The sequence below is a fragment of the Artibeus jamaicensis genome, unplaced genomic scaffold (assembly GCF_021234435.1).
Source record: "Artibeus jamaicensis isolate MK-2021 breed Jamaican fruit bat unplaced genomic scaffold, CSHL_Jam_final scaffold_833, whole genome shotgun sequence".
Classification (NCBI taxonomy): Eukaryota; Metazoa; Chordata; class Mammalia; order Chiroptera; family Phyllostomidae; genus Artibeus; species Artibeus jamaicensis.
Genome location: NW_026522056.1, coordinates 7851850 through 7877157, shown reverse-complemented (window position 1 = coordinate 7877157; position 25308 = coordinate 7851850). Strand labels below are relative to the sequence as shown.

The following is a 25308-nucleotide window of genomic DNA, read 5'->3' as shown; positions in this document are numbered from 1 at the left end:
CAGAGTTTCCGATGTGTCGTGCGTGTACACCTCCCTGCCAGGCAGACCTTGACGAGTCTGGCGAGAATCCCATGCGACCTATTCGATTTCTGTAGACAAGTGTCTCTGGACCCGTGAGGTGGTGAACCTGGGAACTCTTCCAGGGGCCTTGGGATAAACATTGTCAGGAAAGGCCTTGCTTTCATTTATTTTTCTTGCTTTTTATTTTTGTAGGATCTATCCTTTTCTAGATCCATTTCTTTGACTCGCCCTGGAAGCTCCAGCCTCTCAGGTGGGCCCAACTCTGTCTTCTGCAGAGGGCGGCCACCTGCGGAAGAGAAAAAAGCCCTCTGCAAAGCCCCCTCCGTGGCCTCCTCCTGGCAACCCTGGACGCCTGTCCCCCAGGCTGGAGAAAAGCTCCATCCGGCTGAAGAGACTCCTGAGGACTCTTTGTTCACGCCTCGACTTGGGGAGAGCAATGCGTCTGGGGTATTGCCCAGCTCCCGGATAAGGCACCGATCAGAGCCCCAGCACCCCAAGGAGAAACCATTTATGTTCAACCTCGATGATGAGAACATACGGACTTCTGATGTGTGATGGGGCATAGTGCGCCAGGAGGGAGGGGCGGGGAGGACTCGAGAGAAGGAGGCCGTGACTCAGCGCCCCTATCTGTTAGGGGATAGTCAGAAGTCTTTATGCCACTCATATTCCTGTGGATGCTCTGTGGGAGGGGCCCATGCAGCTGGATTTTGTAAAAAAAAAAATTAGTGCAGTGTACTTAATTTGGGAAAATGACTAGGTTAGACCTGTAGGCATGCTCAGTGGAGAGCGGGTGGCCTCTTGTTCAACTATTGCAAGGTCGTCCTAATGAGAGGAGGTTGGAATTCCAATCTCGTCCCTGACCAAGTTTTATTCGCTTGTCCTTGTTTTAGCTCGTTCCCTTTGTTGTCAGGACAGGCACAAAATCTTAGGTCAGTCATCTGGGTTTAGCCTGTTTATTGGCCACAGTTTGACTGTGAAGAAGGGTGGCAACCAGCCCACCTGAAAGGAGGGAGGAATGGTGGCTGAGCCAGGCTCTACTTGAGGGGAGGTGTTAAAATCTGGGGGCTGGCTGGTGACCCTCAGAATGTCTACCAGGGCAGATCCCCGCACGACCCCCACAGGGGAAGAAAGACCTCTTGTAAGGAATGGGGAATGATTCACTTAATGCAGCAGCCAATTTTGAGAATTACTCTGTTGTTGTTTAGATGTTCTTTGACCCCAAATACTGTCAGTGTGAGGGACAGACCTGCGCACCTGGTTTCTGTGTCCGGCCCCAGGGATGGGCTTATCAGTGTTAAATGTTAGGACGACTGAGAACAGAACAGACATTTCTCTTGATATGGTGTTATGTTGGGATGTGTGGAAGGTTGATATGTATGTGATAATTCACTTGTATGGTAGATCAGATCTCTGTTTTAGATTTGCTTTGAAATAGGTGCTGGGAAGAGATGGATTAGAGTTCACCAAGCTAAGTTTTTTGGATCCATGCTTTCCAGACATAAGGAAAGGTCTGTTTTAGCAGAGACAGGTGGTCTTGAATCCTTGCCTCACAGCTCTCTTTTTGATGGGCCAATATTAGCCTAAGTTTCATGCTGTAATAGTGTATACCCTGGCAGGTTGCTTTCTTCCTGTTCTTTGTGTTGCCCTTTGAATGAAACCTTGTGTGTTTGCATGATCCGACCTTGTAATCCGATGCGGTTCCATGTACTTAAGAGCAGAGAGATGCAAAGATAATCTTGGTAGATATTTATATTTTTAATAAAATAGACACTGCATAGGAACATTGGTTTAGAGGCTATGCATTGCTGACTAGAGATTTCCCAGGTAGAAGAGCATAGGTCACATTTCCCACCCAAATTTCAGGGTGTGCCTTCTTTCATTCGACAAAAGGATACTATTTCTGGGGTCCCTGGGAGGATTTGTCTCTCCAGCTAATATGGTGAATTGCTACCAGGAACTGATCAGAGTCCCCTAAAGGGAGAGAAAAACATAACTCATTTCTGTCTGTAACTTTTATCAGCTAGATCAACTAATTATATCTTTAAATTAAAACATTAATGACAAGCAGAAGAGGCTGAGAGAAGCTTTGTCACCTAAGTGAATCCCTTTCCCTCTTTATGTCCAAACCAAATGCAGAGGCAAAAAGACGTGACCAGAAAATCCTTCATGACTTGAGGGAAATCTTACATTTTTTTCCCTGGAACCGCAGTTTCCTGGAAGTCAGTGTCATGCTGAAAACCGTCTTTGACTGCACTGTGTTGAAGCTGCCCTTCACTTACATAGCTTGGTCTCCTGGTCCTGGTATAAAAGGAAATCTGCTACTGAATCCATCGCTCTCCCCCACCCCCTCTCTCTTTTCTGCAGACTCCTGTATACTTTTGTCCTCAGAAATCCTCATTTGGGGAATTATTTATTTGTGAGTAGTCAAGGTTACAACATCCTTCAAGTAGCCTGCTTTCAAGAAGTCATTCCAAATTCTTGAAGCTCCTTGTCTCAGGTTTCATATTCCAGTTTTCCTTCAGAAAATTATTTGGCTAGATCAAAGAAAGTACACAGTGAGACTGAATTAATGAAAATAAATGAGGGACTCTTAAGAGCTCTAAACATTCCCTATCTCATGAAAAGTAAGTTATAGAAGTCTTTTGGTGTTTAAATTATAAAAATCTACTCATGTATCTCTTTTAAAGATTAAATTGTCTGTTATATTACTACTGCTAAAATAATTGGCCATCAAGTAAGCTAATAATGTTTCTTATTCAGTAAGGTCTATTTTGAGAATGTGTTAAATTAAACATACTTATAAATCCAGATTGTATTATCATGAAAGAGGGAAAAACAAGGACTCTGGTTGGCAACTACTTGGGAATTTCAAGTCAGAACATTGTTAATGTAGTTCCAACACCAGAGAAATAGAATTCTCTTCAGCTGAAGCTCGAAAGCGTTCTCATTCCCAAACCTTATTTCACAATTCCTTTTGTGTCCCTATTTCTTAACTTCTGGCCTATTTCACATCACAGCCTTTTAATGACATTATACATGTGAGCCAAAGATGTTGTATGTACGACCAAAGCATTTGGTTTTAAACGTACAAAGTGGAACCAAATGGAAAAAAATAGGGTAAGGATGCACTATAGGTTCATAGTTAAGTTCATAGGCTCTGGAATAAATCTGAGTTTTAAAAAAAGGAACTAAGAAAGGTACTGCATTGGCCTTGTGGAACGAAAACCTCTGAGTTGTGTTGTTTTTCATAAGATTTTTGGCGGGGTCTTGACTCACTATAAGTGACAGTATTTCAGGTGGTCTTCCCAATGGCTGAACCACTCACCATCCACTGTTACGGAAAAGCTTAAGGGTTTGCTATCTCAAGTTAGCTGATGGTTGCCGAACATAATTGGGCCTTTTGCATACTGCGAGTCATCATACATATACATTGAATAGAGTGACCTCAGGTCAAAATGTTGGAATTACACATCTGTTTCTGGGCAGATGCCGGAAGATTCCCGTGAGAAACAGTCAATGTAAGGTCCAGCTTTGGAGTTCACTTTGAAGCAAAAGGTTTTTTTTCTCTTCCTGAGCATAACTGCTCTGCCATAGGCTAAAAGGACCCAATTAAAAAAAACCCCAGCAGGTTCAGTAGTTGAGCAGTCGGATTTGAGGTTTATTTTCACTGTGAACCAGATTAACAGGCATATGTACGTAAAAATATTTTGGAAATGGACAGGTGTATTAAACCTTTTTATCAAGGTCACTTTTCGCCTTATTCCCCTTGAACTGTTTGACCTTTCCCTGCTGCTTAGGACGGTGTGGCATGACTCTGTGTTTTGAACCAGTGTGTTTCCGCTGTGAGATGCGCTCGCACCGCAAGCCCTGAGCTGAGTGCATGGAAACTTATGCTTCTCATTTTATGTGGTCTCTGAATTGGTATGTAGCAAAAAATAATTTTCTAAAACTGTTTTGTTGCTTGTTTTGTAATAAAACCATGTGAAATACTGAAATACGGTGTGTTTTCCTAACGCTGACCTGGGATGGGCGATCGCCCTGTCAGTCTGCCCCTATTGGTTTCATGGACTTCACAAAGTAGGTCCCTGCTCAGGGTGGGGCCCGGGACCTCTCATCGTCACGGCCTGGAGTGGGGTGGGGGGCGGGTGTGGCCCTCGGGAGAGACGGGTGTTGGGAAGACGCGTGGGTGTGTGTGCGGGGAGGTCTTCCAGGCTCTGCCCCTTAAAGTCGGAGACTGCTGGAGGCGGCACCCTAGCCGGGGCAGAGTGTGGCTGTGTGAGGGTGGTTGCGGTTCCGGAGTAAAGTAACTGGGAGAGTGGGAGGAAGAAGGGAGCAGGATGACTAGACCTTTGCTTCGACGAGCTGGGCTCGGACAATTCCTCCTGCTGTGGCTGCTGCTGGCCCCGGAGCCCGTTCCCAGGGCGGAGGCTCAGAGGACGTGGCGCTCTCCGCTGTGCCCCGCGGTCTGCGAGCCAATGCGCTGTCCCCCGCTGCCCACCTGCTCCGCGGGGACGGTGACGGACAGCTGCGGCTGCTGCCGCGTGTGCGCCGCGGCCGAGGGCGAGGTCTGCGGCGGGGCGCTCGGCCGGCCTTGTGCCCCGGGGCTGCAGTGCGGGGCTCCATTCAGCCCCCAGCGCCTGGGTGGCACCCGGTTGGGCACCTGCGGCTGCCCGGCGACAGGGGCGGCTGTGTGCGGCAGCGACGGGCGCACCTACCCCAGCCTGTGCGCGCTCCGTGCTGAGAACCGCGCGGCGCGCCGCCGCGGGGCACTCCCGGCGCTGCCGGTGCAGAAGGGGGACTGTCGGGATCCAGGTAAGTGTCAGGGAGGCGGGCTCTGAGGGCACTTGTGGAACTTTCTACGGGAACGTATTTCAATCACGCAGCTCGCCAGGGGTTCTACTCTCCTCTGTTGGCCTTAGGGATTCCTCTCGTTGTTTCTGATTTTATTCCCCTCTTAGGTGTGTCTCTACCGGTTCCTTTGTGGCTTTTTCCCCAGTTTCCTCCCCACACCTGTTAAAGGCCGTCTTCCTTCCTTCCTTCCTTCCTTCCTTCCTTCCTTCCTTCCTTCCTTCCTTCCTTCCTTCCTTCCTTCCTTCCTTCCTTCCTCCCTCCCTCCCTCCCTCCCTCCCTCTTTCCTTCCTTCCTTTCCTTCCTTCCTTCCTCTCTTTTTCCTCCCTCCCTCTCTCCCTTGCCCTCCTTCCCTCCTTCGTTTCCCAACCTGGATGACAGGTCTGAATGAAACACTGATGGGGAGACTGGAGAGGAGGGAAGGTGGAGGGAGACGCAGGGGAGAGACTGAGAGATTTGAGATCGGACCCCTGAGAGGGTCAGGAGGTGAGGGTCCCATTGCCCCCAAGAATGGAGCATTTTTTCCACAGGAACCAGAAGCGCAGGCTGGCTCAGGAGCAAGTACAACTTCATCGCAGAGGTGGTTGAGAAGGTGGCGCCATCAGTGGTTCACTTGCTGCTGTTTCACAGGTAAAGGAGGTAGGAGGAGGTCATCCACCAGCTACCGGCTGATTTTCTGCTCCAGGCCCTGCATTAAGCATCAGGTAGTGGTAAAAGTTGTGAGACTCAGCGCTGCAATCACCTGGTCAAGGTCGTTGAAGGGATAAGGATTCTGACTTCCAAATCTGGGAACTCCTGGGCACTTTACATGGCTGGGAGTTTTCTCTCCCTCACCTCCCACAGACCAAATTACATGTCAGGTGCAAGAGCTAGACAGCATCTGGATGATCTTGTTCAGCCCCTCACTGCCGTGGCAGGAAATCCCCTGCCACAAGGCCAGTTAGCAGTGGAATCTAAACAGGAAACAGACTTCCCAGGCTCCGTCCCTGCCTGGGTCCTCGTGATTCCGCACTAGGTCCTGATTTGGCACTAGGTCCACTTTTGCCCATAGTACTGTGGTTGGGTTAGGTTGGGCCTCTTTGGAGCGGAGGGTTGCTGCTCTGACCCACGCTGAAGAAGGGAGAATCGCTGGGAAGGGAGAGCTGGAATCAGCCCTCAGTGGCCACCGAACCCGTGGAGTCCAGTTATACATGGAGAAAATGAAAACACAGACAGGGAAAAGTAAAATGTATGAGAACACTGACATGCTTGATAAACGTGAGGTTTCCAGACTGTGGTGGGTGCCCTCCCTGCCCTGCCCTCTGCTTATGCTGTTGTCTTGCTGAGACAGGTCCCCTCTCAGCCGGGAGGACATTCCTGCATCCAGTGGCTCTGGGTTCATAGTGTCTGAGGATGGGCTCATTGTTACCAACGCCCATGTCCTCACCAACCGGCAGCGAATCCAGGCGGAGCTCCAGAGCGGGGCCCAGTATAAAGCCACTGTCAAGGACATTGACCACAAACTGGATCTCGCGCTGATTAAGATTGAGCCAAATGTGAGTACTCGAGGGCTAAATCAGAGCCTGTGTGTTGGGGGGATGTTCATCAATTTGCTCATGTTTTCTTCCCCACCCCATATCTTTTCACCTGGTGTATGCTGTTTTGCAATTTCTTTCTTTTCTGTCTTTTTTATTCTCTTTTGTTTATTTTCTTCCATGCCAGTCAGTACACGCATGACAATTTCTATTAACTATATAGCATAGTCGTTTTTGTTCTTCTTCACCACCTTCAACAGCTGCTGCTTCTGGGAAATTTACTTACCTTAGAGTACTCCCTTAGAGTACTCCCTTAGAGTACTGGGAATGATTGCAATGGCTTCAGAGCTGCTAAAGGATACTCTGAGGTCCTGTTTTCTCATGGGTGGTCTGCAGAGTAGCGGCATGGACATTGTCTAAGCAATTTTTAGTGAAAGGTGAAAAATGTATACGATCTGAAGAGAAACCAGCGTATCTAAGCAATTTTTAGAAATGCAGAATCTTGGACCCCAGTCAGGTCTGCTGAGTTAGAATCTGCATTTTCTTAAGCTCCCCAGGTGACTGGTTTGAGAAGAGCTGCTCTGGGTGATCTTATTTCTTTATTTATTTGGTGGCCAATTAACTTAATAAGCTTTTGAGCTGGACTGGTGCTGAGTAAATTGCTAATGTCAGTTCATGTTCATCAGTTACTTCACTTGCCGTTTATTTACAGTAATTTCTGCAAAGCAGTATTTTTAGATTTTAGAGATGATCCCAATCATCTTGAGAGGTGAGAGTTTGGGGGAGATTCTTGGATTATAAATCCCAAAGACTGTGTCATACATGTGTGGTACACAAACACTGCTTGATTCTCTTCTTGGTTTGTCCTCCCCATCCCTTCTTACCCGTGTGCAGACTGACCTTCCTGTATTGCTGCTGGGAAGGTCATCTGATCTGCGGGCTGGAGAGTTCGTGGTGGCCTTGGGCAGCCCGTTTTCTCTGCAGAACACAGTAACTGCAGGAATTGTCAGCACAACACAGCGAGAGGGAAAAGAACTAGGGCTGAAGGATTCAGACATGGACTATATCCAGACCGATGCCATAATTAATGTAAGTCACGTGGGAGGGCCATTGTGAGCCCATAAGATACTGGAAGTGTGATGAGGAGAACACTTCAGAGCCCCTTCTTTTCCTTTGGGCCTTTTGGCTGTGTCCAGAGTTCAGTTAGATCCTTAGGAGAGGGATGGAATACCTTGCAGTTAAGAGTTCAGCCTGTTTGATACGATAACTGGTGTCCATGATGTTGGGTGGTCTGTTGGGGTCTGTCAGAGAGCTCACCCTGCTGCAGACAGTGGTGGTCTTTCTGCTGTTGTTCTTTACCTGCAGTGACTTCAGTATTAATGATGACGAGGGCGGGGGGAGCAACTCTGCCTGCCTTGGGGGCACAGGGGCTTTACTAGAGCAGACTGCTTTCAGTAAACCTGTTTAGGAAACATGTATAGTTGACAGGGAGAAAAGTACTGATGGCTTTTTCAAATTCTGTCTTTAGCACGGGAATTCTGGGGGCCCTCTGGTGAACTTGGTAAGTGGCCACTGTCCTTGTTGCTTCATGTCTGTTCCTTTTAAAGACTTCATAAATTCCACGGTGCAGACTAATCCAAGTGCAGAAATCTGTGGGATGATGCTTTTCTATGACTGCATCTTCTGCAAACAGTTAGGAAAATTTCAGAGCTGCAGTGGATTTGTCATCCCTGCATGTGATCTCATCCAGCGGAGAGCGTCACGGTTTACTGATACTTTATTTACATGCTTTCTCTTTCCATCGGGTAGTTCACAAAGTCCTGGGTACTGGCCCATGGGAAACGACCACCTGTACTGTGTCATGTGTATCCTTGAAGAGCCCCTGCTGCTGCCTATGAAGAGCTGTCTCTCGTCTCAAAATGCTGGTTTAATGATATGGTCTCTCTGGGTTTCTAGTCTTGACCCACTTAGATGACAGAAATGCCACAGTGCAAATCCACTGCTCTGTCACATACTTAATTCTTAAATTTTATTCAGTCTCTGTAGCGTAAATGCCAGCATTTCTAGTTGCTCAAACGCATGTGGAAACAAAGCGGGCAATGTGATCATGTGGTGATGTGGTCATGCTCTCTGAGTTTCTGAGATGACTGGTTCTGGTTCATCTTCATGTATTATACTTGCTTGCAGGAGGGTGAATTGTACGTGAAGTTGTTGAGCGTTTTTACTCATAACGTTGCACGTCATTTTTTGTGCCTTCTTTCTCTGGTAGACAATGAGTTCCCTAGACCAGGGATCACATGCAAAATTTCAGGCCACCCTCTAGACGTACTGAATTATAATCTGTACTCTTATAGGACTAAACATTTCATTAAATAATATGACTTTTAAAATCCTTTCTGTTACCTAATAAAGGCTACAGGATGATGAAGTGCACAAAGAGGAAAGTATTTCTCACTTCGTAGCTTTGGTTTAGCAGAGCTTTGTTCCCAAAATCAATTTACCGATTCTTCTGAATAGTTTCATTGAAGTGTTTCTAAAAACCTAACAGCTCTTTGCCTTTGCCGTGTTTATTCTTAGCTTCATTTAAGGAATGAAAAGGCAAATACTCCTTGTCCTTTTATTTGGGTGAAATAACAGACTGTGGCTCACATTCAAACTCAATGTCATTTGGCGAAGGAAAAGTGAGCCCAAGATTAAAGAATAAATTCCTTAGCAGAAATCTGTACGTGTAGGTCCCCTGTGCAGTCCCACCACCCTCTTCACCCTCTAAGGCAACGTCCGCTGATCTCAACTGAAGAAGCACACGTTTCCTAGCCCTTCTGTGCTCTGACCAAAGTCACTAGCTTCACTCGTTGCTCAGTTTGCACAACTCGGTCACTGCATGGTATGTCCTCCCTCGCCAGGATGGTGATGTGATTGGCATAAATACACTGAAGGTGACCGCAGGGATCTCCTTTGCAATTCCCTCGGATCGCATTCGACAGTTCTTGGCTGATTTCCATGAGCGCCAGCTGAAAGGTAAGGGGAGTGAGGCCGACTTCTTCCTCTTGTGGGTTTTTTTTTTCTCCCCAGGAGCCCTCAATCTACTGCGGAGATAGTTTTGTGGCATACTGAGTCCCTGGTGCCCGCTTCCCATCACTGTGGTTCGGGCAGGAATGTGGGCTCCAGGTGCAAAACCAGGCGTGAATTGTACCCAGGAATATTTGGATTGAACTGTGGTGGACAGGAAACCTGACGGGGAGAAGTGGGGAGGTGGGTGGGAGGAGTGTCTGTATTAATGACAAATGCCTTCTCTGAGGCACATGTTTGCAGCTGACAGCCTGAGAAGGCAGCTCTGATGGTAAAAAAATCTCCTGTGACTCCAGTGTCTTTTAAGACCTGCTGACAGAGAAGTTTTGTTGATGGCAACACAGGATACTTTTCCTTTCCAGGAAAGACTCTGTCGCAGAAGAAATATCTGGGTCTGCGAATGCTGCCCCTCACTTTGAAGTAAGCATGGGTTTGGGTATGTCTGTTTTTTTTTTTTCCCCAGAAGCAAAAGCCATAGCTGGCACGTCTTCACAGGGCAATAGAAGTGTCTGGATTACAGCTGGGTGCTCTTGGGGCCGCAGACCCTGTTGATCACAGGGCACAGATCTGCCTCAGCCTACGCCAGCATTCGCTGTACTTTCAGTCATTTCTTTCACTGTGCCTACATTTTATGATGTCCAATGGTTCCAGCCTTTCAATAGAGAATCAGAGCACTCGCAGGGAGGAACAAGTGTGACTCACCTGATGGAAGCCTCTCTGGCTCCTCTGAGCCTTGAGAGAACAAGTAGATGACTGAGCTTCGAAGGCTTTGCCCAGGACTCATAGCAATTCACCCTGCTTCTTATTCTTTTTTTTAAATTAATTTATTTTTTATTGATTATGCCATTACAGTTGTTCTATTCCCCCCTTCATTCCCCTCCACCCTACACCCCCGTCCCCACCATTACCCCCCTTTAGTTTATGACCATGTGTCTCAAGTTTTTTAGATTCTATATTTCCCATACTATTCTTGGCCCCCCATGAATTTTCTATCTACTGTCCATGCTACTTATTTTCTGTACCTTCTCCCCTCTTCTCTTCCTCCCACTCCCCTGTTGCTAACCCTCCTTGAGATCTTCATTTCTATGTTTCCACTCCTGATCTAGCTGTCTTTTTAGTTTGCTTTCGTTTTAGGTGTGGTTGTTAATAACTGTGAGTTCGTTGTCCTTTCACTGTTCATGTTTCTTTAACTTCTTTGTCTTAGATAAGTCCCTTTAACATTTCATATAATAAGGGCTTGGTGATGATGAACTCCTTGAATTTGATCTTATCTGAGAAGCACTTTATCTGTCCTTTGATTCTAAATGAAAGTTTTGCTGGATAGAGCAATCTTGGTTGTAGGTCTTTGGATTTCATGACTTGGAATACCTCTTTCCAGCCCCTTCTTGCCTGTAAGGTCTCTTTTGAGAAATCCGCTGACAGTCTGATGGGAACTCCTTTGTAGGTGACTGTGCCCTTATCTCTTGCTGCTTCTAGGATTCTCTCTTTCATTTTAATTTTGGCTAATGTAATTATGATGTGCCTTGGTGTGTTCCTTCTTGGGTCCAACTTCTTTGGGACTCTCTGAGCTTCCTGGATTTCCTGGAAGTCTATTTTCTTTGCCAGAATGGGGAAGTTCTCCTTTATTATTTGTTCAAATAAGGTTTCCACTCATGGCTGTTCCTCTTCCCCTTCTGGTACTCCTATAATTTGGATGTTGAAGCGTTTGAAGATGTCCTGGAGGTTCCTTAGCCTCTCATCATTTTTCTGAATTCTTGTTTCTTCATATTTTTGTTTGGTCATTTTTTTCTTCTGTCTGGTCCGCTCCCTTGATTTGAGTCCCAGTTTCCTTTTCATCGCTATTGGTTTTCTGTGCAATTCCATTCATTATAATTAGTTTCACCTTCATATGTTTCTCTAATTTGTGGCTATAATCAACCAGATCTGTGAGGATCCTGATCACCAGTGTTTTAAACTGTGTGTCTGAGAGTTTTGCTATTTCTTCATCGCTTAGATTTATAGGCTCTGGGGCTTTGAGATCTTCTTGAGCCATTTTTGTTCTGTTTGTGCCCGTTAAGTATGAGGAACGGAGCCTTGGACTCCCAGGTCGCTGGGTTGTGACGCTGTATGTGGGGGCATGGTCAGAGCGGGGAAATGGTGACCCCCTCTTCTGCTTCTTGCCGCTAGGCCGCTAGGTGAGGAGCAGAGCCTTAGGTGGTTCCCCAGGGCTGGGCCACTCAGGTCGCTGGGTTATAACACTGTATGTGGAGGTGGGGTCAGAGCGGGGGGGTGGGGTGGGGGGGGAATGGCAGCGCCCTGCCGCTTGCTTCGGGGCCGGCTGGGACCCGTCCAATCGCCCACTCCCTCGCTGGTCTATCTGCACACCAATGCGTGACCACAGTCAACCCGCAGCCCTGCTCCCTCGCTGTTTCCCAGAGGTCGCTCGCTCGGTCGCTCACTAGGTCCAACCCTGCGCCTGGATTGCACGCACCTGAGTCCCTCTGACCGAGTTTTCCTGTGCAACCCCGCTCCGCCAGCTGTTGGTTTCGCCCCTTACCGGTCAGCCTGAAGAATTTGTTGTTATCAGACTTCCAAAAAGTTCAATTTTCTGTGTTCTGGCTGTGTTTGCTGTTGCTAATATTTAGTTGTCTCTAAACTTGGTTGTGTGAGAAAGCACGGTATCTCCACCTATGCCTCCATCTTGGCGGAAGTCTCCGTGCTTTATTCTTACTGAAAAACTCTTCTGACTTTTCGCAGCCTTCTTCAGGAAATGAAAAGGCAAGATCCAAACTTCCCTGCTGTGAGTTCCGGGGTCTTTGTATATGAGGTGATTCAAGGAACCGCTGCAGAAAGGTAAGAGAAGCTCAGTCCCCGAGAGGTGTGTGCTGTGGGAAAGGTGTGTGGCATCCAGCATAGGCCGTCCTGCTCGGGGTCCCCAACCATGAGTGGCCGTTGAATGCTTGAGATGTGGCTGATGTGACTGATGGACAGAATTTAAAATTTTATTTAATTTTACTTTATTCAAATAAAGAAGCCAGAAGCATGTGAAGTTTTTTCCATTGAACACACTTGGTTTTTTGCGGGGAGGGGGAGGACTGCCTTTCACTTTGGTCATTGCACTGTATGAGATGGTGTCATTCAGTGCCGTTTCTAGTGGATTCCACACACTTAAAACAGAGTGTGAAATACATACCAATGATTAGTAAAATATGACATGTTAAAGTTACATTTTAGATCTGTTGAGTTAAATAAGTTATAATTTTTAAAATTAAATTCATCTGTTTAAAATTTTTTGAAAAAAAAATATGGTTCCCAGAAAATTACAAATTACGTATAACATTTGTGGATTCCCTTACATTTCTACTGGATAGTAATGCTGATTTAGACTCGTGTACTGTAAGGGCTTTTGTTTTGGGGAGTGGTTCTCTGTAGCCTGGCAATGTGTGATATGTTACCAGCCTAAGTTTAAATTAATTTTACCAGGATCCCCAAATCTACCCTTTCAATACCTTAGTTATTAAGAATCAGAAGAACCTAAAGGGTTAAAAGTTCAAGAACAATTTGAGGTACCTTAAAATACTTTTTTCTTTGAACTCTGCATGACACTATTAGAGGGCAGCATTAATTAAACAAATAAACGAAGGACTAAATAAAGTGAATAAAGCAGAGGTTAGAGTAGATATTGCTCTCCAAGGAAGATCTTCCAGCTAACTTTACTGTTGTTTTGAACATTTATACTGACTACTGAGGGAGGAGGTGGCTTGTCCAACAATTATTCTCCTGGCTTTCTCAAACTTCTTCACTATCCCTCTGTCCCTGTATCTCTTGGTCAGTTTTTCAAGAGTTCAATAATCTGTTTAGATTATGGCAACTCTTTTAGTAGGGAGCAAGAAACTATAGGGTACTACCTGTTCAGAATAGCTAAGTGTTATGTCTCATGTTACTAAATTTGGCTTGTCACAGGCTTTCCTAGACTTTCTTGGTCTCCTCTGTCCCCCTTATTTTTAACTTCTGGTTCAAGGCCAGAGCTATCTCAGCTCTCCAAGTCCTTGCTACTCTAGATGTGGTCTGTAGACCAGCTGCCTTAGCATCAGCTGGAGCGTTTTCGAAATGCAGAATGGCAGGCTCACCGCTGAATCAGAAACTGCATTCTGAACAAGATCTCCGTAATGTGACGACGCACAGTAAATGGGGGAATTACTGCTCGATGTTACTACTAACCCAGAAATCTGTCCTGGCTCCATCCACTTATCTCTAAGACTAATGACAACAATGATAGTGATAACAGCTGGCATTTATTACCCACTTACTATATGTCAGGCACCACCTTACGTGTTCTATATGCTAGGTTTGAGCCCACAGCAGTCTTGCGATATAGGCATTATTTAACAGAGGAAGCAGCTGCGGTATACAGAGGTTAACGTGAAAGTTACACAGACAGCAAGGAGATGGACCCTGACTTAACCCCTGTGCTGTCCTGCTTTGGTGGCTGCTCTTCTTGCTTCTGAAAGGCAGATGTCCAGTGGCAAGAAAGTGGGGTTTGAGGTCTGAGACCAGGGATCAAATCCCACTTCAGCCTCTCACAAGCTGTGGGACATGTATCCTGTCTGAGCCTCACTTTCTCATGCTTGGTGCATCGACCGCACTCAGTAACAATTTGCAGGTTTCTTTCTTTTCCCCTCGCAGAACTACCATGAATAAGCTCCTTCTTCGCGCCTGTCCCAGTCGTCTTCCTGGACTAACCTTGTTCTAGAGGCTTTCCATGCTTTTAGCTCTATCTACCTCTAAACTTTTCTTCACGTCCTGTTGCTTTAAATTTCTCCTGTTTTTCAATAAACTCCACATATCTTGGTAATCCTTTCTATGATTCCTCCTTGGGTTTCCCATTTCTCTTAAAGGGTATCTCCTGAAGTCATTTAATGTTATGTCCCTCATCCAGCCTAACTTTGACTTTAAGACAAATCAACAGCATAGCTGTATATTTATTCCAGTGTTGGAGGTGGTTTTGCTTTCTAGAATATACATTCTAAGTGAAGCAAATTTGTAGGAGACTCAGTAAAATCTCGACTCTGGTCCAGAATTAGAGTCTTAACTATTTAGACTGGGAAGAGTGACTGGTTTTTTACTTCTGGGAGCAGAGCTTTTCACAGTGTAGCTCAACACACTCCCGTTCTGAAAGCTCTGGTTGAAGGTGGGGCACGTGGACTGATCGAAGTGTAACTGTCTGGGGAAAATTATAGTTTTTGGACTTTTTATGTTTGCCCCTAAGACTGGGTGTATGCTTGAGGTTAATAGAGGTCAGACATTAATAGAAATTTAAAGCTAAACTCCTTACTCCAAACCAAACCCAATATATGGGAGGAGTAAACTTCTTACACACGATTCTGATAGAGTATTAATTTTATAAAGGTAAATACATTGTGTCCTCCAGGTGATTTCACAGCAGAGCTTAGAACAGTCCTCATATTTGAAAGGATGGAGGCTATTTCTGGTGTCTTGGTTGGTATATTTACTGCCAGCGAAATGGCAGTGCCTTCGGAGACAGACATTACATACTGACTGGGGATAAGTAACACTCTCAGACTTTCATGGTCCTTTCTCCCCTCTGTCCCAGCTCTGGGCTGAGAGACCACGATGTAATTGTCAGCATAAATGGGCATCCTGTTACCACCACGAACGACGTTGTTGAAGCTGTTAAGGACAATGATTCCCTTTCCGTCACAGTTCGTCGGGGAAGTCGTGCTTTGATCCTGACAGTCACACCTGAAATAATCGATTAAGTATCTTGCTACAAAGAGAAATTATCTAACAAAACCAAGGCTGTATTACCTGGTTTGTATTGAAGACGTGCCAAAGATGGCGAGCGGATTTAGCATCTCATTCTTATACAGGACAATGAACGCTTAAACACAGATACACGTTCAGGGACCATCGGGTTGGGGCTGGTACTGCTGCTAAGAGGCCTTACTGAGCCAGTGGAAGAATGTGGTGCCAGGAAGTCTGGGAAGCTGATAACATTTTATTTAAAGATAGGAACAGCGGAAAAACAGCCAGTTTCTAATTTAACCTTGACAGAAAGACACTTAGTATTTTAAAACTCTATAGCCACAAACTGGATATCATACACATACACACACAGGTGGTGGTCCCACGAGGTATCCAGACCTGCCTCCTAGGTCTGGCTGTTTGGGCTGAAGTCTGGGCATCCCCTGCAGTGCCTGGCCCTCCCTGGGCAGGCAGGTGCCTCCTCTTCTAAAAGCAGTGCACTGCACACTGCAGGAGTCCCAGGGCCCTGTCCTCCTGTCCGCTCACCAGCCTGGAAGAAGCTGAGTCCTAACTGCAGGAACCAGCTGGGAAGCTGGAGACCTAATTCTCCAAAGGAGAGGAGTTTCCAGAACTCTGCAGAGGGACCCTAGGTCCTCCCACAGTACACCTTGGCCACTGGGATCCGTGCCCCACCACTCTAGCCTTGTCCCCGGCTGTCATACTCCAGTCTTCAGAGCAGCTGGCCCCTGTTGAAATAGGTGATGGTAGGACGGACAGTGGGAGCCAGGTGCTCCTTCTCTTTTTGTCTTGCTGGACCCAGAGGGAGCCCAGGCAGTGGTGAGGTACCACCTTTCTGTAAAGCTCCGGGGAAGCAGGGGCGTGTCACCAGGCCCTGTCACGCCCAGGAGCTCAGCATCCACAGTCACCCTCTTCCCCAGTCCCAGAGAGGGTCCCCAGTCAGAGCTGGAGTCAGGAAGCTGGAGAACACACACACACACAAACTGATCTATCTACCAATTATTAAAAAACAACCTGAATCCAGCAGTGCAAAGGAAAGAACACTTTTTATTAATATTCCCTTATGCAATCAGTTTCTCAGGTTGTATCATATTTGGACAGGGTTTATAGATACAGAGGATAAATACCATGTATAAGTCAAATTGAAACTGACAATTGTGGATTGTCACAGAAGTTATTACTCTAGCAGTGGAAACAACTTCGATCTCCAACAGCTTTTCTGACCGCAAGAAGGGCTTTTATAAAATAGATACTTCAATAAATTATAGCCCTGACTTTTTACCCATGATCTTCCTCCTGGCAACATAAATGATTTGAGTCTGAAAGCTGCCCAAGTGTCTTTTTTTTTTTTTTTTAAAACCAAATAGCTTTTGATGGGGTTTGCGATGCTCTTTAAGGAAATTTAACAAAAAACAAGTTGTGAGATGGGGTGGAATTTGTGGCTTATAGTAGTATATTATTTTGGGTAGGATTTTAATTTCAGCTTGTTTTCTGGACTTCTAAGTCAGTTTTTTATATGACATCAATGCAAAATTTTATGTGTTTGTGTGCTTTTCTGGGGAGAGGGTCCAGTTTCTTATTGACCTACAATTTAAAAAGCACTGCCTTAGAGTATAGAGATTATGAATAAAAATCTACCAATTGTTACTGTTGTGAAGGTTAAGGTCAGTGTGGTACAGAACTTTCAAGGCAGAACAAAACAAGCTGTTTTAAATTTCACACAGTTTCCACCATTTAATAATATAAGAACAGTGAACATACTGACTGGGGGTAATAAAGCTGGAACTTTAGGAAAGCCATTTGGTAATGGTGGAGAATATCCAGAGGTATTTTTACTGCGATTCTTGATCTTTAAACCAATTCTTATGAAACTAAACTTTGCATGGTTCTACCTTGATTATTTCTAGAAACTGTAAGTTATTCCAGATAGCAGGATCTTAGCTGACTTCTCTATAAGGTTCTTTTACTTTGTATTTAACAGTTCTTTTCAACTTGGATGGCAAAGATGGAACTAAGTTTACAAAACCACTTACTGGTCAAAACATTTCCTTTATCCACAGTGATCTGGGAATGTGAGAGTCTGGTTGTGTCTCTTTCTCCATGACTGACTGCTGTTGCCACAGTAACAGCTTCTGGCATGAAGCTTATTTTTACAGAAAGTACCCCGTTTCTCCTTCTCCCCGCAAATCACATCCTAAATCTTCCCATCACTCAGTAATAATGTCCTTTAAGGAAGAGTCTGTTGTTCCTTTCAGGAGCACGATGCTCCTCACCTTATCTTACCTAATCATGAAGAACAGTTTTAGAATCATTTGCATGAAGTCTTTTTTTTTTTTTTTTTTTTTACCGGCTTACAACATGAGCTCCCTAAACTGGTAAATGCTACCTTTCGGACAAGGAAAATTCTGCTGAGAGGATAGCCAACTCAGACAGGTCTGATACTGCAGGCTCTTAAACCAGAATGGAATGAAAAAATTATTTCCAGGTGTATATATATATTTCCATGTATACATTGGCTCTTAAGTAAGTATAATAATGGTGAACCTATAGGGTTCGTTAACAGGGTAGTTCACTTCAATGGCCTAGCTTTTAGCAAAACAAATATAATTTTGAGTTTCACTCTACATTCTGAGAATACCCAAACAGCATTCCAGGTTGGCAAAGTTTATAATACAGTTTAAATTCAGGAAGTCAGAATTTCAGTGTGTATTCAACTGCATGGCCATTTCTACTTCCGCTGAAGATTTTCATTGGTTCGGCTTCAGTTCTCCTCTGCATGAGCTTCAGGATCACAAAAGGAATCACAAGGCTAAAAATACTCTTTGCTCATCCCATTGGGTCCACTTGCTCCAAAGGACCGAGAGTAGCCATGTACAGAGATAAAAAGTGTAGAAACCCTTCCATAGCTTATAAGCTAGTTGCTAGCCTTTATATTTTGTATGTGAGGAAAGGTTTAAACTTGGTTCCCACAAGAGTGTTTGCTTGTCATTTCTAGTTTGCAAGGTAAAATTTGGGTTGAAAATCCACAGTCCAAAGAAGCCTTCCTAACCAAAGCCATTCCCTCCAAAGGGGGCAAGTAACGGTCAGGCCTGACATCAAGGAAGAGTCCCGAGCCTGCAGAGATGAGTTCAGAAGACTGGCCTCCCAGGGCCATAAGAGCAGCTCTTTTTAGTACACAGTGCACCAATTGCTGCCATCACTTGGCATCAGCCCTCCAGTTATAAGTAATATAAGGTCAACAAACCACCAAATCCCGAGTCCTCCCAGTGTCAACAGCTTCCCTACTGCTGTGCCAGTGTGTCCCAGACAGAAACGGTCCACTCCAAAGCATCCCAGGAAGAAGGAGTAGAGTAGAGTGGTTATGAAGTAGTGTCCAGTATACCTAGACAAGAGGGATGAAAAGGAAGATGTTTACCACATGAAAATTAAAACACCTAATCGGTGAATTTAAAGAGAGTGAAAAGATGGTGCGGCCAGTTCCTCTGTGGCCTCTCACTCTCTTACCACCTACCCCCTCCAAAAGATCTTGTGTTGGTCTAGGATCTCAAAAGCATAATTGCTAAGATGTGGAGGCCCTGTAAGACAAATACTGAGCTGGACGGTCCTGGACAAGAAATGATCAAGCACATCAGCACAAAGGCCTCCTGGAAGGAATGGAGTCTGGGCGCCCGCTATTCCCTGCCCAGGCTCCTGAGGCCGTAGCTCTGCATGCAGTTCTCTAAGGAAGCGTCGACTTCCCTTAAGTGAACGCTGATCTCCATATACCTGTTTTGCTGTCGTGTGGCAACTAAAAATGGGGACATCTTCATAAAGACGTGCGTCTTACGTACTGCAATGATAGTCAACTGTAGTTACTTTAATATCATCATTAAACATAGTCACAGACTCTTCATTAGCCAGTGGCGTAAGTAAATTCTGTGCCTTCAAACAGTTTGCAGAAATAACACTGATTCTTTAAGATAAACTTATTTTCAGAGAATGGCCCATAATTTTCATAATAAAACATTTCTTCCTAAAATACAAAGGCTGTTTTCACAGAATTTATGCCTATAATGGGAATTTTAGAGCTAGATCATCTGGTCCAACTCCTTCATGTTGTAGATGAAGGAACAGAGACTATGAGCACCCAAAGGTACTTAGCTAGTTGGTGAAAGAGACATTTGGAACTAATGGCGTCTGGTTTTCAGTCCAGTGTCATCTCTATTAGAATTACATCATCTCCATTTACGGATTATGCACAGCAGTAATCCATAAAAGAAAAGAAAGTAAAAGAAAAATTTACATCAAGAGATGACAAGGAAAACAGCTCTACCTTCATCCAAGTACCAACTACCCACTCAAAGTAACACTTACTTTATACAAGGTTTATTCTCGCGCAGGAAGGTCCTAGGACTGGCGCACTCAATTCCGTCCAGGGCGCGGCACTGGACGGATGTATGTTCCACGTCACTGTAGGCCTGACCACCGAACTGTGGAATGACAACCAAAGCAAAAGAAACTAAACCAGGATCAGGATGATAATTATTGTAATTATCATCCTGAAAGGGAAAGCTGTTGGAAAGAACCAGGAATTTAGTGACATACTTCAAGTGATTATAAATTAGTTCATCCTAAATGTACATTGTTTTAAATAAACTCTTCTCTTTTTTCTTCTTTATGAATGGTGTCTTTGATAATACAGGTAATAATCAATTTTGGTAAATGCCAGTTACAGTGCTGGACACAATGCTTAATTATCTTTCATTTACAAGGAAAAAAAGCACAGTACTGAGCATTTGGGAATGGGTATTTAAAAACTTGATGTGTATTAGAGTTCTGTTTTATATATATTATAAATGAACATAGGAGAGAAGAGTTCAGAATATCAACTGACTCATAACTTTATTTAGGCCAGGAATGTGTAATTAATAGTTATTTGTAGTACATGTACAGTATGTTTGAATTTCAGCATAAAACTTCAGAACAGGCCCTCTGACCCTTTGTAAGACTGAATTCTGGGAGAGAACACAGAGCTCTACATTCTCTACTGGCACCTAGTTTTGCTGGAGCATTTCTCAAAGGGAAGGAAGCAGGAAATAACGATGCTTTCTCCTTGTATCTCCCCCAGGGACTCAGGTGCCCGAGGACTCCCAGTCCTCTAGAACTTCCGGGGGAAGTAACAGTTTGAGTGCCTTGACAGAATCAATTCAGTTTTTAATTTTAATGGGCAAAACTAAGTGACTTCTATAAAATGCTAACTCAGACTTTTATCAATAATTATCAAGAGAACAAAAATCTCACTGTATTAAGAATATTTATTTACAAGCCCTGGCTGGTGTAGCTCAGTGGATTGAGCATGGGCCTGCGAACCAGACAGTCGTGGTTCGATTCCCAGCCAGGGCACATGCCTGGGTTGCAGACCAGTTCCCTGCAGGCCAATTCCCAGCAGGGGACACATGAAAGGCTACCATACATTGATGTTTCTCTCCCTCTCTCCTTCCCTTCCCCTCTAAAGATAAATAAAATCTTAAAAAAAAGCCTCCTGAATAAGTGTATGAAACTTGTTGAATGAGCAGCTTAAAGTACCATGATTTAAAAAAAAAAAAGAATATTTATTTACACATGACTGCAGTGTGAGTTGCCTTTTTAGTTTTATTACTTTCAGGTTTATTCCTCTGTGTCTGATTTAGTACAAGAATGTTTTCCTACAATTCTGTTACACCTGCGTCTTGACTTGCATTATGCAGCACAATATAACACAATGGTGAGCCCACAGTGCAGAGAAAGTACATGAATTTCACTGGTTTTGAGGGGTCTGAGTAGGCAAGGTGCACTTAGCTTAAGGGATATTAATGGAAATGGATAGTTTCTCTCTATTCCAAGAGGCTATTGATTACTAAATGCTTCTCCTTGATTGCTATGACCCCCTACAAAGACATAATAGATCGTATTTGTTTCCACATGGTAGAAACTGCTTGCCTGGTATAAAGCAAGTTAATTAGCAAGAGAAGATTTGCTCCAAATGCATGTGTAATGAACATACTGCTCAATTCATCATCAGTTTCAGAAAGTGCATAAGCCTTTCTTTTGCTCTTTCAGGAAAGTGCATGCCTTGAAGGACAGTTAGGGGTAACATTTTGGCTTCAAATCCATCTATGTCAATGGCCAAAAGAAATCAGAGGCAGGTTGGTCTTTGCATCTTGGTAGTTTTGACAGAGACTGCTTCTTCCTGAGGAAACTAAATGTCTTGTTCAGTAACTGACCCTGGCCAGAAATTTCCAACAACAGTCATCCTAATGAATTCTACAAACAGGTAACTTCATACTCCTTATAGGGCTTGTACTTTTCAGTAACTTTTTCATACATTTCTGGAAGAATTTGATAATAAGACAAAATAAGAACCCACCTTGAGACAACCATAACCAAGTTCCTGGGATGCGGTTGCATTTCCAACATGATCCACTGGGTCTTCACATTCTATGAATTCATCAGGTCTATAAATCAGCAGAATCATAATCATCACATGGTTTTTGCAAATGGCTGTTTATATGTATATAGTCAAACCAGGCAAGAGACATTTCTTGAACTTTTACTTTCATCCTGACTCTTCCCCAAGACAAGAGATGGTGTCAGTTAGACTAAAGCATGGAAGATCAAACAGACAGCCATCCAAATAACCCTACGTGGATTCTAGTTCTGCCACGACTTCATCTCTTCCCTAGGTAAACAGCTGCAAGGCTTTGAGGGCAAAATTGAGACCAAAGAAGTCCCAGTTCTCTTCGCATTTCCCAAACGCCTTTTCTCATTTGACTGAAAAGAGATGTTACAAAATGAATTGGTTTTGCAGTGGTAGTGGTATTACTTTTTTCTAGGAAGTACCTTGTAGGCAGGGACAAGTAATTTACTTCATTTGTTTCTCACGCAGTACCAGCCCCTATGATGGAGTCTCTTTCGGGTAAAAAGGAGCAGGACGGCGAAGGTTCAACCTCGTACCCTTCTTCCGGAGGCTATTCGATGTCACTCCTTTCTAGTTCTCTTTTTTTGGATGCCAAAGAATCTGCCACCCACACACAAGGTTTTCCCCTGCATGGGTGAGAGGAGTGACAAACCTGTCATGATATTCACCTCCCATTTGTTGACTATCAGGTCCTCCGCTGGAGAGTCCGGAAAAAAAAATAAAGCAGCTCCCCTCTCCTTCTCCCACCACTCCCAGCACGACACCCTCACACCCTTGCCCTATCGCCATCTCCACCTGCCTCGACGACAGGGTAGCTTACAGGTAAGAGCAAAGGATGACTGGAGAGTTGGGGTCGCCATATTCCCAGCTCGAAGCACCCGCGAATTCCGGGTTGGTGGCGCCAGCGGATGTGAGCTCCGGCTCCGCGGTAGCGTTGTATGAGTGGCTCCGAGAGACACAATGCAGCAGAAGTAGATTCCCCAGCAGCAAAGCCGCCTGGCCGCAGAGAAGTAAGTAACTCACCGGGCAACCACCCAGCACCATCTTCCTGGGCCCAGTGGCGGAGACCGGGCCTCCTTAACCACAAACCCGGCGGGCACCGGGGACCCAAGCTCTCTGCCTAGTCTGGTCTCTTCCCGGAGCCCCGTTCCTGGCTGCCAAACAGCCAATGGGCACGTAGCCCGGCGCTCCGCCCAACCCTGATAACCAATCAGAAAGGGCTGCGCAGGGGGCGGGAATGTGCCTTGCCTTTGCCTGTCAATTCCACTTCTGCGTCACACGCTCCTCCTTTTTCTCTTACAGCCTCCTCCAATAGGTTCCTTCGACCCCCAGAGTAGGCGGGCCTGGGAGTGGAAATAAGCGCGGACAGTGAATGGGCGGGGCAATTTAGTGCGGGTTTTAGCCGGCAGATAGCAATCCCATTCTCTCGCCCTAGACTGGATTTTTCCCTACGTCAGCGGTGGCGAGCTCCATGTCGGGAGCGAGCTCGGATAAGAGCGGAGTTGCGTCAGTGGCGAGCGCGTGTTCGTCCTCGGGCGCGCGCATCCCTGCTAGCTCTGGGGCCCCGGCAGGGTTGGGAAATGATGGAGCAGGCGGACGCAGGAGCGATCGAATGTTGAGTAGAACCTGCGGAATCGGCCGAGATGGGATCCCGCGCGGGCTCGCCCTTTGGGACCCTCCGCTTCCAGTGGTTGCTGTTGTTTGGCTTGGTAGGCCCAGTCTTTGGTGGGGCTCGGCCAGGTGGGTGTCCGCCCCCAGGGACCTTTGGGATTGGTGTTTCCTAGGGCTGGGACCTCGGAGTTACCCCGCGGTGCCTGGGAGTGGAGGGGCCTGGCCTGGCTACTGGACTCGGGGTCGGGAGGCGGAGCCGCTCCAGCTGTGTGTGGACAGTGCTCAGACCCTAGGTCCAGTGTCTGGCGCCCAAAACCCTTCGGGGCACTGGTCTTCTGTCGGGTTCTTCCTCCGTTCCCTGCTTGACAGTCTTTGGCGGTTCTCCCCACCTCCATCTCGCGCAAAGCTGGGTACTCCAGACTCTCCAGACTACTCTGGATCTGACTCGGACCTCGGGGAGTCTGCTGGGTGCGCGCCGAGGGTGTGTTCACATTTAAACTGTTTTGAGAACTGGAGCTTTGTCTTGCTGGTGAAGTTAATGTCACTTGGAAACAGGCCGGGAGATGGAACTTTTGGTCCAGGTTATCATAACTGGAAATTTTGACGTTCATTTTTTCAGTGGGTCCACCGAACTAATTTTAGTGATGGAATAAAGGTGTGTGCATGCCCATTTTTCTTGGGCCATTTTGTTGTAGTAAGAATACTTCTTTTTGGAGGGGCTATGTTTCTTTGGTCAGTCTTTTACCTGGATTTTTCCTGGGTTTGTAATGTTTTAAGTCCGGACAAATAATTTGCACGATGCTAAAGTTACATGATTTATGTGAAATCGCTTTTGAATTGTGAAACTTCCTTTGAATATGTGAAGTATTAATACTGGAGATGCCCATAGTGGGAGCAAATTGCCAACATTCTAACTACTTTTTGGACACAACTTTATTCTGTCTCTTGTATTGAATTGTTTCCATGGCTATATTTTCTTGATCAGTTATAGAGTATGATGGAGAATGTTTTTTTTTTTTTTTTTTTACTGAATCATTGCCTTAAGAACTGGTCAAAGGGGATGACAGGAAATTTCAGTGCCAGGCTGCTGACCTTCAGGACATTAGTTACATTTTTTCTTATCTTTGTCTTATTCTTTTTTCAATTAAATGAATTTGCCCTATCGCAGGAATTTTAAAGCTCCCGATAATGAGACTTTATTGCGGAGAGCTACTGAATTTTTTCTGGTTAAGAGTGTTTTTGCTGTGGCATTCTGGAGGGTTAACGTTTACCAATATTTAAGGTGCAGTAGTTTATACATCCAAGTTTTTAGTAATCTATGATTCAGCGTGTTTTCAAACATAACTAACACTACATTTTTAATGTTAATGTATATTGATTATTATATGCTTGCGTATAGATGTATGGACTATCCTTGTGGTTTCTAACTCTGGCTTTAACAGTTTATGGCCAGTCCCTCATTTAAGCCTGTGTATGCTTTCAAACTATAGTCAGTGTTCATTGAACTCCTATGAACACCATGCTCAGTTCTTTTGGAGGGGCAAAGGGTGACTACATTTGCTAAGTATCTGAGGGATGTTGGGGAAGGTTCCATAGAGAAAGCGATATTTGAACTGATGTATATTGGTGAATGTTCAAGTAAAGGGATAGGAATCCATTCTAAGCAAAAGAGTTTTTCCAAGAGTATGAAGGGGTGAAAGAACATGACTTGTTAGGAACGATGAGAACATCCCCAGGCAGTTGCTATGAAAGGGGGGCAAGGGGAAGCTAAGGTAGATTGGTACCAGCTGGGAAGAGTCTTCTATGCTCTAAGGGGTTTGAACTTTGCCCTCTAGGTCAAGTTCTTTGGGTAAGAAGGTTTTTAAGTAGGGTGTGTTACATAACCAGACTTGCCATGGAGGTAACTGGCAACACAATGGATGACAATGTGTGAGGTACAGGTTGGAAGCTGAGAGAACCGTTAGGAGGCTTTTGTAATAGTGTATAGTGAGTCAAGTCATGTTTCCCCACTAGAATGTTCTTCCAAAATCAGATGACTAAACTTTT

At 45.1% G+C, this 25308-nt stretch overlaps 4 protein-coding genes across 6 annotated transcripts in view; 3 read left to right on the top strand and 1 right to left on the bottom strand.

Annotated features, from left to right (window-relative positions):
* Positions 1 to 4016, top strand: part of PLEKHA2 (pleckstrin homology domain containing A2) — a 69209-nt gene extending 65193 nt beyond the window's left edge. For all 3 annotated transcript variants that reach the window (XM_037166892.2, XM_037166891.2, XM_037166890.2), the window contains one exon: positions 214 to 4016. In XM_037166892.2, the coding sequence (XP_037022787.2) occupies positions 214 to 576 (363 nt within the window). In that variant the 3' untranslated portion in view covers positions 577 to 4016. The remainder of the gene's footprint in view (positions 1 to 213) is intronic.
* A 314-nt stretch (positions 4017 to 4330) lies between these two features.
* On the top strand, positions 4331 to 16566 carry HTRA4 (HtrA serine peptidase 4). Its single transcript, XM_037166980.2, has 9 exons — positions 4331 to 4833; positions 5400 to 5499; positions 6200 to 6404; positions 7278 to 7472; positions 7912 to 7944; positions 9287 to 9401; positions 9815 to 9872; positions 12189 to 12284; positions 15046 to 16566. The coding sequence occupies exons 1-9, from the start codon at positions 4359 to 4361 to the stop codon at positions 15209 to 15211; spliced, it is 1443 nt and encodes a 480-aa protein (XP_037022875.2). The 5' UTR covers positions 4331 to 4358; the 3' UTR covers positions 15212 to 16566.
* Positions 16243 to 22810, bottom strand: TM2D2 (TM2 domain containing 2). Its single transcript, XM_037166979.2, has 4 exons — positions 22472 to 22810; positions 21601 to 21688; positions 19569 to 19684; positions 16243 to 18597 (listed from the first exon to the last, which is right to left on the bottom strand). The coding sequence occupies exons 1-4, from the start codon at positions 22693 to 22695 to the stop codon at positions 18384 to 18386; spliced, it is 642 nt and encodes a 213-aa protein (XP_037022874.2). The 5' UTR covers positions 22696 to 22810; the 3' UTR covers positions 16243 to 18383.
* A 247-nt stretch (positions 22811 to 23057) lies between these two features.
* Positions 23058 to 25308, top strand: part of ADAM9 (ADAM metallopeptidase domain 9) — a 104324-nt gene continuing 102073 nt past the window's right edge. Inside the window, exon 1 of the mRNA XM_037166907.2 lies at positions 23058 to 23391. Within this exon, the coding sequence (XP_037022802.2) occupies positions 23295 to 23391 (97 nt within the window). The 5' untranslated portion in view covers positions 23058 to 23294. The remainder of the gene's footprint in view (positions 23392 to 25308) is intronic.

Bases quoted from the DNA above. Each gene is read 5' to 3' on its own strand.
- HTRA4 (XM_037166980.2), top strand. From the start codon at position 4,359: ATGACTAGACCTTTGCTTCGACGAGCTGGGCTCGGACAATTCCTCCTG. The intron at 6,405-7,277 runs GTGAGTACTCGA...ACCCGTGTGCAG, and splicing joins TGATTAAGATTGAGCCAAAT to ACTGACCTTCCTGTATTGCT. The intron at 9,402-9,814 runs GTAAGGGGAGTG...TTTCCTTTCCAG, and splicing joins CCATGAGCGCCAGCTGAAAG to GAAAGACTCTGTCGCAGAAG.
- TM2D2 (XM_037166979.2), bottom strand. From the start codon at position 22,695: ATGGTGCTGGGTGGTTGCCCGGTGAGTTACTTACTTCTCTGCGGCCAG. The intron at 21,689-22,471 runs GTAAGCTACCCT...GCTGATTTATAG, and splicing joins GTCATCCTTTGCTCTTACCT to ACCTGATGAATTCATAGAAT. The intron at 19,685-21,600 runs GTGGGTTCTTAT...GTCATTCCACAG, and splicing joins TTGGTTATGGTTGTCTCAAG to TTCGGTGGTCAGGCCTACAG.